The sequence below is a fragment of the Opisthorchis viverrini genome (genome assembly GCF_000715545.1).
Source record: "Opisthorchis viverrini unplaced genomic scaffold opera_v5_101, whole genome shotgun sequence".
NCBI classification, from domain to species: Eukaryota; Metazoa; Platyhelminthes; class Trematoda; order Opisthorchiida; family Opisthorchiidae; genus Opisthorchis; species Opisthorchis viverrini.
The window spans coordinates 1,001,583-1,016,216 of record NW_008751757.1 but is presented as its reverse complement, the minus strand read 5'-3'; the positions used below and the strand labels follow the sequence as shown (position 1 = coordinate 1,016,216).

Sequence of the window (14,634 nt, the reverse complement as noted above, 5' to 3'; positions counted from 1 at the left end):
ACTCTTCGACAACCCACGACCGGTTTCGCCCTTCTTGGGGCTCATCAGGTAGGCGCAGTCCCGAGTTTCCGTCAAACTTATGTTCTACTTGAACCCAAATTGGACTGTTTTCGAGCAGTACGCTCATTTGCAAATCAATTTAGTTTTCACAAGAGACTCAATTGAATCAAAATAAATGTGGAATTCTGGTGTTCTGTTTTGACACATACCTCTGAGTTTCCAAAAGGATTCTTCCGGAGAAAGCCCGTCCTTGCTTCCCCATCGAATGCTTGAAGAACCCTGACTACCCAGTCGGTTTCCAGGGGAGTTGAGGAGTCATCCTTTCTTGATAATCTAGCAAACCAAAGACTCAATTTCATTAAAAACAGTAGTCTGTCCTCTTGATTTCCTTTGAGTGGCATAGCTCCAAAGTACTGTATCAGGTAGAACAGCGTAGTGTGGGCCAAGTGCTGAAACAGAGTGCAACAAAGTAACAAAACAAGTCTAAGTGCACGTGACTTGCGTTAAAAACAAAACCCGGACCTATTTGAACTTGAAGGGTTATTTTGCGCGTGTATCCTTCGAAAGCATTATGTATCCGGCTTACAAGGATGGACGACNGACATCGTCTGGTGTGAGAAACTTTAGTCCTCGAAATGGTCATACATTCACGGGATCACCCTTGGAGCCAGTAAAAGCTTTAATTTGGACTGGATTTCCTTGAAGACGAAAGAAAATGTACCTAATACCACCAAGGTCGCTGAATTTGATACAGCCGCATTATCCCCAGTGGGACTTTACTTCGTTGTGGGCTTGGCTTTGAGTATGAACCACACTCAACATTTCAAGGATGGGTTTAACATGCATGCGGCTTCTGAAAAAAATTGAACTTCGAAAAAAAGTCAAATGTGCAGTGTTCATGCAAAACGTTAAACAGATGCTGATATACATTGCATACAACTCACTGATACAAGTCCCCGGAGGGTTACTTTTAACAGATCACTAACTCAGGACCCAAGTGTGAACTCTACCACCGTGGAGTAGTACAAGCTCTCCATCCACAAGTGTAGCGTTCAGTTTTTTTAATGTGAATCGCCAATAAACTGTCAGTCTTCCGTTTGTACACAAAAATGCGATGACGCAGCAAACTAACAAAGCATGTATGCCTGTATTCACTGGTTTTCCCATTCGTTATTGATTACTTTGTTTCGGTTTATCCACGCTCTAATATTATTGTACCAACCAAACAGTCACTACACGGCCACTTTCTGGCTTGCCAGCTTGTGTTCTCATAGCCCTGTAACTCAACATTTGGCGATGGGGATGGGCACCCGGTTCAACTTGTTCAAATCCAAGCAGTTTGGCCATCGATCAAGACGACTTAAGAGCTCCTGAACACGTGTGGTGGAATCCACGCTGTGGTCAGTAGACAAGAATTGCACCAACTGTAGGAGACCAATGACCCGACAGACGCACATTCAACCGTACTCTCCTGCGTCTTCGGTGCTCCCTGTCATTACTGCAGAGAATCGAGGAATTCCCGGGTCGCAGTAAATACTTGACCAAACAATGGAAATAAGACAATTTATGCGACCGTCCCGAAGTACTGCGAGAAGGTGATGAAATAGTTCAGTAAAATGGTCCGCAGCAACTCTTGGGGTTTCCACAGGAAGATAAAACCATGCATCATAGACCATTTCCTCAAAATCTGGAGTTGTTTTTTCACATTGCTATTCCATACTGAATAACAATCCGGGGACCATAGATTTCCTTCTTTAGTTTAGCATGCTTTTAAGGAAGAGAACAATAAAGTGGAGAGAAGTCAGAGTTGTTTTTTCAAGGTTCCGGGAAGGAAATTACTGATTTTACCGACACCGGAAGGCAGTGAATGTCTGGAGTGAAATTTTTTAAACCAGAATGTAAGCTGGTCTTCAGTTGCACAAAATATTACTAAGTTCACTCTGGTGTGGATAAGCTGGACATGTTCCAGTCTTTTGGTTCTTGCGGAGCAAGGGGGCCTGATTTCAGGAATCGCGATATATTGGTTTTCGTGATTGGTTGCTTACTCTAGACGAGTTATCCCTATCAACGTTGCTTTCCAGAGCATCATACCATCAGTTGGAGTCTCAAAAGGAGGCACAGTTTGGAAGGCTCACCACAACTTTGTCACTCATCAACTGACGCACTTTCCTTTGTATTCTTGGTATTAGAGGTCTCCACCTATTAGGCAGGATATGTGCGTTGCAAACAAATACTGCTGACGTGAGCCGTATAAGCAAGAACAAAGGTGTGAGAGCGTTGAAAATATATCATACGGAAGCAATTTGAAATAATCTGCTTTGTCACACTTTCGGAGCAACCTTATGAGCAAAACGATGAAGTTATCCTGACGACTCAACTCTACTAGATACGTAATCGGGGGACAGCAACGATTGGACCTGTGTGGGTGGAAGATTTGAACTGTTCTGAGCGAATAATGGAAAGCAAAGACGGGGGGCTCATTGTGACAGCTCCATTCATTCATGAGGAAACGTAACTTTCTCTGCTACACACATGAGTTTTGAAGCCATTCTGTAGTCCTAATAAGACTAAATCATCACCTACTCTGCTCTGAAACGCAAGGGGGCCATACGCCCCTGATCTTCGTTGGAAAATGTGAGCATCTGTAGTGAGGAAGAAGTCGAACGAGCTGATGCTTATCGGGAAGGCATCAAACCTTTTAGTTGATTATCTCCATGTCAGGCAGACTACTCAAACACAATCATCTTTTTCAGAACGGGGGTTAGTTTAGAGTCTTCGCTCAAGGGAGACAATTCCCACTATCCGAGGTTCTGTTCAAACCAAACGTCCCAAAAGCTCCTGGTACACCTCAGAGTGGACATCTAATATGTCTGCCCCCCCCCCGACCAAGATAACACCATGGTCAAACATTGTTGCTGCTCAAATTCTGGAAGCTGCAGATGACGCAAGCATCCTTGAAATTTTACCGTGATTACCTTTAAAATAAAAAAGCTATGGATAAGAAAAGTTTGGAAAAGTTTACAAAAAATGTCACTCATGTGCTCACCTGTATTTCTGATGTCTGGTCTGATAACTTCAAGCAAAGCGTCTTCTCTTTTTGCAGCGCTTCACGGAGCAAATGAGAGCAGTGCCGCGCCACAAGAGAACAAATTCGCCTACATGGCCATCGAAATATGGTAGCCCACTCGGACTCAATCAAGCTAGCTATTGCTGTCAACTTCTGCCTCAATTCGGGAATGTGACCGCCAGCAACACCAGTACCGTCCAGTTGATATCGTGCCTGCAAGCCATATCGACGCTCGATCCGCTTTCTTTGTTTTCGGACAAAGTCGAGACGGAGATCGGCCGATTTGAGCTCTGAAGTTCGTCTAGTCACTTCAACATGAAATCCGACAAGGTCACAGCTGTTAATTTCTTTCAGAGACATTTTGTTTGGACCGACGTCAGTTTCCCCCTGTGACCATGTTACGTTTCCCAATTCTGACATGATTCTATACAGATGGATCTGTAGTGGATAGAACAGACGCTACTGAAGGACCGAATTCGTAAAATTCGAGTTCTCAACTAACTTTCCCATGCTCTACGTGTTATTTGTACATCAAACAACATCGAAACAGAAATAATTGTGCAGTTGTGAGAACAAACTCGTTCCGAAATCTTCTGTGCCTGATGTTTAGTTGTTCTGTCGTGCTCTCTTTTCTCAACAGAGGTGACAGTAACCAATTTGGAAGAATAGTTATAACTGATTACTGTTCAGGTGTGCCGTTCACAGTATCTGGCTGTGAACAATGGAGTGAAGCTGAGCCTTTCGAAAGTTAGGCAATTTCGTGACTGTACAGCAGTTCATCTCTGATCTAATGAAGCAGCATCAAGAACTGGCTATGGCGCTCAGACCAACCGATAGGGCACGACCTTCAGTCTGTGTTCTGATTGGCCAATTCATTGTCATTCTGCCTGACCAATCCCCGTGCTCCTTTGGTCAATTCGGCATGCGTGCAGGCGTTAGTCAGTCAGCTGGTCTAGTCTGGTCTGGTCTTGCTAGAGTTATCACAAGTTCACTATTCAATCTGGTGGAAAGCAACACCATGCACGGTACCTGAGCTAATCTGAACATGAGGCCTAAATGTTGGATCGCTGAACTTCATTCGTTAGTTCTGCCCATTTTAAAACGATACTAGTGCGCTTCATAAGTTGCTAAAAAATGGAAAATACAAATAGCAGGAAGGAAATCCGGTTGTGCTGGCCACAACAATTCTCTTCCAGATGCGAAAAGGTCACATATGGGTTATCGTGAGCTCAACCGCTGAACTGTGTCAATTAATGTGTTAGACTCCGTGAAACCACGTGCTTGCGAGCAGACTCGAGGTGAAATTTAATGTAGTTCAGTTCGGTATGACAGCCGTGAGGGTTGTACGTATGTATGGTACTTCCGTTTGCCTCAGCGTGTCAATCAATGTGTTAGACTCCGTGAAACCACGTCCGTGCGAGCAGACTCGAGGCGAAATTTAATGTAGTTCAGTTCGGTTTGACAGCCGTGAGGGGTGTATGTATGTATGGTACTTCCGTTTGCCTCAACATGCGACAGTGCACAGGTTAGATCAGAAGAAGGGGCTGTGGTGTGGAAAACATACAGGGGTAGCTAGAGAACAGTGTGTTAATGATAGGGGACACAATAACGTTAATAATTGTCCGGCGTCACTGAGTACATTTAGCCATAGATGTAGTGGATATCTGATACCTCAACGGCGCATGGGTCGTGCTCCGATGCAACCAACCGATTGAAGTCCTTGACTAGATAAATGACTGGTTATTTTCCAAAACTCGCTTGTCTCACGCTCGTACTGCTGATCCGATGTTTTCGTGTTACATTTACCATGATTCCAAGGCATCAATGGTCAAACGCAGCCAGTCTTGTTTGTTTGCCGGGCTTGACGCTCGTGAAGCAGAACTGAACGCAATGACAGGGTAGTGTCACGCAGAGGTGTGTAAGTCACCAGCCCTCCTACCATGTGAGAAGGTCTAACTACAGACTTTTTCAGATACCAAGGCGATCTTCGGCAGTGTACTAGCCCAGTCTTGCAGCAGTACTTTGAAGTATGAAGGTGTCAAGCCTATAACAAGTCGCATGATACAATCAGTCACACGTTAGGTTTCTGACCTGGCTTATTAGTTATCGTTCGCTGGTGATCCCAGTTTTCAATACAATCGTCCAGAAGCTGATTAGCGCATCTATTTTCGGCCCAAAACTTATACCTACTGCATTAATAACACCAGCAATATGACACAGCTATATTGAAAATGGGCTACTATACAGTTTAGTGTGCTTCCCACTAATATCCTGATAATAGAGCGCTCTGATTGCGTCACTGCGGTACCCACATGTACTGAACGAAGAATCCGGTTTTTGCTACACAATTTCCGAGGAAGCGCGACCTCATCTTTTTCCCCTCCTTCCTTGAGTATTGAGGAAATCTGCAAGAGCCATTTGTTCTTACACACAGAACTTGTTGTTCAAGTTTGGTGACACGACTAGATTGCAGTCAATTGTGAGTGGACCTGTTCTAAGGAGGGGTAATCAAACTGGGCGAGATGGCCCAAGTGGTTAGAGCGCGAAAGTTACTGACGGAAAGTCCATGGTTCGAATACGACCTCCGCCTCTCAACTTCCCCTGTCTAGGCTTGGGCAACCTGGCAGTATCCCAGCCTTCGTGCAACCTTTGAGTGGCATGGCAGTTGGGCACCGAAAGGGTGCTACAGCTGAACATTTTTTTAAAATTTTTTATGGTTAATAGGCGTAAAGTTTACGGTAGGTACTACTGACGAGGCATACAAGTAGTATGTTCTCTCGTAAATCCGTTCTGCGTCTCCCGAAAAGTGAGATCTAATACGGAATTTGTGGAGCCGCTTTCTAGCACTTGCTGGCCTCAGTCAATGAATATCCAGGAAAGTTCAGAAAGACGCGTTCAATGAGAAGATGGATGTTCAGTTTTTGTAGACAAGTTACATATGAGACTTTTGCTTCCCTGTTCAGTAGTTTGCAACTGTTCAGTAGGAGGCTTTCTAATAAAATAACTCCGCAGCGAAGGTCTTCTTTCTTTTACTAGTAGCTGTCTAAGTGTTTCGGTCTATTATCTGAATTACGTTCGCGAAATCGGGGTTATCCAGGTAGCCATGTTGCTCAACCTTCGCTTAAAAGTGAGCCCTTCAGGTGCTACCCGAGCCTGGAGCATCGGTCCGGAAAATAACCATAACTTCTCACTTCGGGCATGCCGATCAGAGGTTGCCCTTCCTAACTCTGCAAATGCAGTCCCTCCATTTTTGTTTTCAAAGACAGACTTAATCCACACTTTAAAAATCTAGTTGGTGTAAACTCAATAGCCAAGTTTCGGCGACTTCTTTCATCCGCCTTGATGTGTACAGCTGTGACTGTTCGACGTCGTCTGCTAAACACGTGCTTTTCACCATTTTTTACCTTCCAAGTTACCTGACTATATCTACGGTTCTTTCATAATGTTCCGTTCTCGACAAGTTGGTGTGGTCACTTTAGAAGATGGCGTCTGTGTGCATCACGCATCTTCCACAAAATAGGACGTCTTTTTGCACGTTGAACGATTAGATTCGTCCAGTTGGGAATTCCCTCCGGTTTCTTTGGTTTCAGACGTTGGGAATACGGTGGTTTTGTTCACCCCAGTCGAACAGTTAAGTACAATCTCTTCAGACGGCTGGATGTATTACAGTGTGGAAGTAACTAGTCGATAATCCGCATACAACTTGTCTGGCGACACAGTTTACACCAAGCGTTCACGATTTTATTTCGCTTTGGTCCAATCGATGGGTCTAATCCTTCGGATCACCATCTGGAACTTGATTTGCTTCCAGGCGCACCTTTTTTGATCCGCATTTACTATATTCTCACGCTAAGTGCACTCTGTAAGGAAGGAAACGACACAGAAACTTGCCTTTGGAACTTGTTCACGGGATGAGCGTGCCACACAGTTTTGTCTGGATTTGACAGCACGTCAATAGATAGAATGGTCCACTTGCGTGCACGAACTGGGAAGCAGTGGATCCTTTTACCAACCCAGTCAGAGCGCAAGTACAAACCAATTTATGTCCGAAACTTTTGGGTCTTTGTGTTCTGGTTTGCGTTGCTCTACGGCGTCATGGCCCCGAAGGTTGTTTCAGACAAAGCTTTAAAGAAGGCGTCGAAGGGGAAGGTCCCAAGGGTCCACAAGAAGAAGAAGAGAAGGAGGAAGGAGAGTTATGCCATCTATATTTACAAGATCCTCCGACACCGGTATCTCCTCGAAGGCCATGTCAATCATGAATTCCTTCGTCAACAACATCTTTGAGCGCATTGCCGCTGAGTCCAGCCGCTCACTACAACAAGCGCTCGACCATCACCAGCAGAGAAATCCAGACTGCTGTCCGTCTCCTCTTTCTTGGTTAGTTGGCCAAGCACGCCGTTTCCGACGGCTTTGTACTGACAAAGCACACACCTAGAACTCCTCTATGGACTCTGCTAGATCTCGGTTACTCAGACAGAAAAGAGTCGCACTGGACTACAAGTAAGGAGGGTTATTTGTCAGGGTTAATTATTGCGGGGAGATAACGAATGCCAAAGCAAGGCAGAAGCCAAAATAATGCTGTATGAATGTCTTCATAGTACCGTTTTCGATAATGAAAAGAACCTAGATAAAGTGGTTGGGGATAATGTAGAGGCGAACTTTTGAATGAAAGTCTCGAAGTTCCATTCTCACGCCGGCCGCTCGAATATCCTTGTTGGAGGCCAGGATGTTGGCAGTAGCTACAATTTCTAGAAGACTGAACAGATTTGTTCTAATGATCACTTTTCCTGATCCTAGCAACGACTTGTTGCATCAGAATTACAGCCACCAGTCTCGTGAAAACTGCTGGTCACGTGTTGGGAAATATATAGTTGTCGGTTTCCTCACCTTAGAAAGGTAGATGTGTTTTCCTAAATTCGCCTCTTCTAAACGCGTTCGTTTGAATTCCTCCAATTGCTTGGCCTGATTTGTTCCAACACCAAGAATGGCTGACGTGACAGCACCGGCGAATTCCCAAGGAGTTAACGCGAAATCCATCGGTAGTGGATTCAGTTCAGAAAACCAGTTCACGTATAGGATGACTGCAAGGGAAAGAAAAATCAATATTCAGATTTTTAAACTTATAGATGATGTGCCCAGATGGGCGCCTTCACATTTTGAAGAGCATGCTTCCCATCAGGTCGTGCGGTAGCAAAGGCTGAAAAAGGAACTTCTAAAGCAGCTTGCGAAACACATTTAGGATAAATAGATTAGTTACTCATGAGTAAAGCGCAAACTTCAGGTAACTAGTGCGATTGTTTGAATTGGCCTTCGAAGCTCGAAACATTGACAATGCATGCATTTGGAGATAGTTTAGACAACAAAATGTCTGACACGTTCACTGCCGTACAACAATGATTTACTCGAAAGCCCTATTGTGAAGAAAAGAATGAAGGTGGACGGAGAAGGGACTTAGTGCTAGCTTACCACAATCATTCCGAGGTGCCTACACCTCCAGACAAACACTCAGGCAATCTGGATAAAAACCAACAACAAGAACGCCACTGACATCGGTTGGCAGTCATATCTTGTAGTGTCTCCAACCAGGCACAGTGAGGATCACGCCGTCTCCATCCTGGAAGGCACCCAAGCGTTTCGTGATCTCCTTCATACTCCTCTGCCAGGTCATGGGTTGGCCACCTCTCTTTTTACGCCACTCTGCATTGGGCATGGAAAACAGCACTCTCTTCGGCAAACGATGGTTAGGCATACGCAACACATGTCCCAACCAACTCAGCTTCTGGTGCTGGACACATTCTCCAATGGAAGTACCCGTTGCACAACCAAAAACGCGCTTTCCAACAAAATAGCACTTATTGTACCTACCAATGGAACGTCCTATAGCTACATGGACCACGTGAATTGATGCATTTCTGATGGATAAGGTGTTTTCCACTAAAATATTTCAAGAATGCTGTGACACTATTTCGGTTCTTGCATTTATGCTTTACCAGTCGCTTCAATATTGTTCTATTCAAATTGGTGGGTGATCGAGGTTTCGCAAAAACATTGCTTACCCTCTGGTGGATCTTTTAAACCTCTCCATCCGATTAATAAAAAGATGAACTTTTCCTAGTGCGATACTACGTTTTGAAAATGGTCAATGGTTGCGCTGTGATTGTACTCAACGACGAAGCAACCGCGATAACTCGTTGACATTCTGGATACACTTTTCCTTGCGATAAGCAAGAATTACCAAATGGCTCAATTACACTATATGCACGAAGACGGAAAAATCTGGGGTTGAAAAACACAGCAACGAGAGCTCTTCCAGATGAACTACCGAGAATCGTTTGGCTCGGTTGACAGTTGACATTGGTATGACTCGTTACGCACCGACCTTGTGTACTGGTTTCAACGCCATCCGCCTTTCTAAATATATAACTGAAGCCCCAACTTGCCGGAACAGAGTAAACCAAGTGATCGGTAAACTACTCATGAATAGTGTCATTACTTCATTCGTGCTTCACGAATGCAATCAAGGAACAGATTAACACTAAGTAAGTGAGCAGTTATTTTTCAAATTTCAAAAGAATTTCAGCTGGTTGGCTGGCATTTTTGACTGACCCAATAGAATACTAATAAGTTTGTCACCTCCAATTCGCTGTTTCAAATGAGTCTAAAAACCTGAGTTACCCGATGCATTGCATAAATGAAAGCCTTGCACTGATAACTAAATCTAAAATTTGAAGGTATGGAACAGATCAAGGGCCGATTTTCGCTCTTGGAAACCAGACTGTCCAGGAAACCGTGTAACACATGAGCAAATTTACCAAAAACACACTAAAAGTGATGCAGTCCCGTAGCAGTGACAATAGCGTAAGTGGCTTAGATGAGGTGGGTCATCCCAACAACGAGCTGAACTCGAACAGCCTTGTCATCAGACGGGTCACCTCCGACAGAACCCTTGCGTACACCTGTTTGAGTGTTTGATCTATCTGACATGCTATGATATGAAACAAGCGGGCAAACTCTCAATCGACATACCGTTGTAACGGCGGACACTACTGATGAGGCATGCGAGTAGTATGTGGTTTTTTCGTACCTCCGCCTCACCTCCAGTGGAAGATGGGATTTATTACGGAACTTGTGGAACTGCTTTGCAGCGTTCGTTTACAACTGCGAGACAGTCAATGAATAACCACGAAAGTTCAAGAGGACGCGTGAGGATGTTCAGTTTTTAAAAACAACATGCATATGAGGTGTTTACTTTCCTGTCCAATAGTTTGTAACTGTGGTCACCAATAAACGACTTCGCTCCGAAGGGCTTTCTTCTTCACACTCAAACCGGTTCACGACAGGCCTGAACATATATGTCATTATGGTAGTCTTCTATCTCTCTTTCTATTTTCCGATCCTTCGTGAAACCGATGGTCCCATACTTCCCTGCGTAGTGATCCAATGATGACCGGGGACACGTCACGGCTCATTAAGAGCCTTTACCCTCTGCTCCATACATGTGAAGTTTATGCAACTCAGGGGTGGAACACAGTTAAGATTGTTGATACACTTTCCAAAATGCAACCGGTTATTTTGGCAACATTTGTTCCCGTGTAGACTTTTGCTAATGGGTTCGAAAAAGAGTAACTGCGTAGTTCATTAGCTCACACGTGATACAAAAAAATCCGACGAATAAGATGAATTTAGTACGAATAAGTGTGAGGCGATTAGGACACCAGATATATGTTGTGTTTTCGAAGCTATACCTCTTCTTAAATTCCTCCTTTTGGGGGAAAGATTCGCATGATCGATAAACAAACCGAAGAACTGTAACGCCTGTTACACACTGAAACAGTCTTCAGTAAGTCGGTAGTTAGACCATAACTAGTTTCGCTTGCATTTTCAAAGAATACCCATGCTTTCGGGCTTCTCGTTTGAAATGTACAAAATTCTTTTCCACTTTACTTTGTCAACCTACCGGGCACTCATCATGTTTCCTCACAATGCTGACAGTGAGAGAGCTTCCAAGCTGGGTGAACTCATCAACAGCTACCTGATGAGTTTTCAATCGTCTGACTACTTTTCTAGGCCAACAGTGGCCACCAATGTAAGCAGTGCTGAGCGCCTGTGACTCATCGATTGCATCGTATTTTCTAGAATACATGCTCACATGACCCTCTTCTGAACAATCGTCCTCCTGTCTTGAGGCAACCATTTTAATTAATCCACACCAAAGGGTCGAGGAGGGAAGAACTGGACCAATCGATAGTGGACTAATCGATACCGCGTAGCCTTGGTGGTGCCGAGGTTTGAACTCCGGACATCTGAAATGCGAGGCGATCGTGTTCCCATTACTCTACCGGCGCACGCTGGACTAATTTGAATTTTTACGTCTGAACAGGTAGCATGCTTGCGCCTCAGCAATGCGAGCAAAAAGCCCGACGACTCGAACGATGAACATAACTTGCTTGAGTCGATCGACTGGTCTGATTGCTCATCAAAACCAAAAGCTAATTGGGACAGATTCTTCTGGCTCGAACTGTCTAAATGACCGTTCTCACTTACGCAACCAGCGTGCGTAGAAAGTTCACTTTTGCGGAGTAAGTCACGTGTAGTAGTAGAGATCTCCAGGCCATCCGGCATTGACCATCTCTCTACGTTTGGTGACCTTATGGCACGGAGAACGAAATATTGCTTCAAAATTATGTCTCTTTCGGTTTCTTCTATGAACACAAGACAAGGGCCAGCGGCCAGCCTGAAGACCCATGCACCATACTGATTTTTCGTTCCACTCAGAGACACGAAGGGAACACGATAAGTGCAGGCACCGTTCGGGTAGCTCAAGTTAGTCTCTACTGATTTCGATGATTCTGTACAGTGTTCCCCTCAACATGCAATGTTTCCACTCCTTTTTCTAAGGAGAAACAACGAAGGATACCTTATACGAGGGATTCGGTTGTGTTTACCATTCACAAGTCCATTTGTAAACGAGTGTACAACTTGGCATAAAAGTTGGCGTGCAAATAGAAGGGTGACGGAGACTGTGCCTATCTGATAAGCACAAAGAAGTGAGTAACCTGCCGCAAGCTGTCGAACAGTTTTCAGTAGCCCGATCAGTAGTATGATTCTAAACCTCAACAACATGCTTTTCACCTGATAAGACACCCACTCCCAACGACAATCTGGAGATGAATATGTGTGAAAATAAGATAACCTGCGCGTTGTGCAACGCTTCTTGCATTTCGGATTTCTCAAGATTCCCTGAACCTTCTATCACAAAATAGGTCAAAAATGGTGCTGACATTTATAGATATACGCCACTTACGCCCAGGAAACGACTGGAGGATGTAAAGTCCTGGCCTTGTACTTACCATTAGCCTCCGTCTGTGGGCAGGATGTGAACAGGACCATGCGAATTCGTTGCGTAGATAGTGGATCCAATCTATCTGGCACAAGCAGCTGTAAAAGTTGCTTCTTTACCGCTTCCGTCGGTTGCGAAATATCATCCAAACAGACAAAAGTGGTTAGTCCTAAAGTTATTGTGGAAAAGGTGATGGCAGAGAGAAGTTGTAAAAGAAAGTGCCTTGTAATTATGATGTTCCTACAAAGCCGAAAACAATTTACAGATTCTAATGTTCATGGAATGCCATCCCCTCCGAACTCTTTTTTCTTTTTCTAACTAGCAGAAATGAGGCCAGCCATCGGACATTGCTGATGTTGTCTTTGGTTGTTCGATATGTGAATCTCCCATCTAAGTCTCCATTCGAGTGATCTTAATGCATTCGGAAGTGTTCCTCACACCATCCCCTTAAATCAAAGGAGTTTCGGTGAACCTTTCGCCCTTGTGAGGAACGTACGGTTCCTGAATACAGAATTTTCGTTTTCCAAGATTAGAAGAACCTCATTTCAGCCAATAAAACCTTCCAATCCTAAGAGGCCTTATTTTAAACTCCATTTTGGACTTATCTTTCTTCCATGAGCATACTGATTCATTTGACTATATTGCCCTAGCAAAACCTACTACTCATAAGGCTACTGAAACCTATCAGCACTGCATTACCGGTTTCCGCCCTTGGTTGGGCTCTTCAGGTAGCGGTAGTCCTGGAGCTTCCATCAAACTTATCTTCTACTTGAACACAAAAGTGCATGTTGTTGGCCACTCCCTACCAACTGTATGTGCTTTACAAAGGCTGTGTGATATTTCAATAGAAGTATCCCCTCTCCATGTAACATATTACGTATAATATTGCACGATAGTCTTGTGTAGCTCACTTTCCGTTTCCTCTGTCTTGTGGCTCATCCGAGTGTAGTTTTGTATCAATAAAAGATTTTTTTGATATCTTCAAGAGTTGAATACAGTACTAACTGAAATTTGGGGAGACTTTTAAAGCACATTCAGTCAAAGAATACCATTGGTGTGAGGTCCATTTAAGGTACCGTTTGCGTCTCCCTTTACCAGCAACCTAACGAGCGAAAGCGTATATTCGTCCTATTCAGCTCACTTTTTGTGTGGTTATCTTTCCAAAGACGCTTCAACATCGCTGTAAAGGTTGAGTCTCAATTCAACTTCGTCGAAAAGCAACGTATAGAGGCGTTATGGTCCCCTACTCTAGGTTCATTTTTGAAGCATGTGACACTTCTTTGTTCCAATTAGAGGAATGACTTCTCCGTTCTCTATTCTCATATAAGTATCTCCACACTTCATTTACGCATTTTTTATGATGTAATATGAAGTTCGCTGCATCCACTCTCTGGGTGCACAAAGCCTTCCCTTTCCTTGATGTGATTTGAATTCAACAAGGCTACGTGTAACACACGTGGGTAGTTAACAGTGAAACGACGCATTTACTACACCTGGTTCTCAATATCACTGTGTTCTGAGTGAAATCTATCCAATGCAGCTAATCACGTGACCAATATGCCTGAAACATGGGGATCTTCCTTGGCCAAGAATGCTTGAGTACGTCTGAAAAGTCCAGACAAAACCTTCTAAATAAAACAATCTTTTACAGATTCTACAAGGGTATTTTTCGTCAGCCATGACTTGCGGTGAGGGATCCCTAGCGAGAAACCCAACTCAAGACAAACCAGATGAAGATGATGTCTCTTCTGTCAGCATAAAAGCGAAATAAACAAGTTATTAGAAAGTGAATGAAACACTTGCATTCCACCGTGCGTAACTATCCCTAGTTAGGTACAAAGTCTTCGTCATCAGTGAGAAAGTTCGATCGATGACAGCTTGGTGCAAGTGAACCATGGACCGTCACTGGGAACTGAGTAAGTCAGTTAACACCGGCCTCGTAAACGTCGCATTTACTACACCTGGTTCTCAACATCACTGTCTTGAGTGAAACCTATCCTATGCAGCAAATCACATGAGCAATATGCCTGAAAACATCGAGATCTTCCTTCGTCAAGAATGTTTGAGTACGTCTGAAAAGTCCAGACAAAACCTTCTAAATAAAACAGTCTATTACAGATTCTACAAAGGTATTTTTCGTCAGCCATGACTTGCGGTGCGGGATCCCTAGCGGGAAGCCCAACCCAAGAAAAGTCAGGCGATGATGATGTCTCTTCTGTCAGCATAA

General features: G+C 44.0%; 2 protein-coding genes across 2 annotated transcripts in view; one reads left to right on the top strand and one right to left on the bottom strand.

Annotated features, from left to right (window-relative positions):
• Positions 1 to 3,027: 3,027 nt before the first annotated feature.
• Positions 3,028 to 5,832, top strand: T265_13766 (hypothetical protein; the record flags this gene model as incomplete). The annotated part of the gene is given in 3 exon segments (XM_009170423.1): positions 3,028 to 3,176; positions 5,677 to 5,783; positions 5,792 to 5,832. Coding segments are annotated over 3 exon segments (297 nt in total), but the record flags the coding sequence as incomplete, so codon positions are not given.
• Positions 5,833 to 11,267: 5,435 nt separating this feature from the next.
• T265_13765 (hypothetical protein) overlaps positions 11,268 to 14,634 on the bottom strand; it is a gene marked incomplete at both ends in the record, with an annotated part of 4,097 nt that continues 730 nt past the window's right edge. Inside the window, 2 exons of the mRNA XM_009170422.1 lie at positions 11,268 to 11,769; positions 12,418 to 12,576. Of these exons, the coding sequence (XP_009168686.1) occupies positions 11,270 to 11,769; positions 12,418 to 12,576 (659 nt within the window). The remainder of the gene's footprint in view (positions 11,770 to 12,417; positions 12,577 to 14,634) is intronic.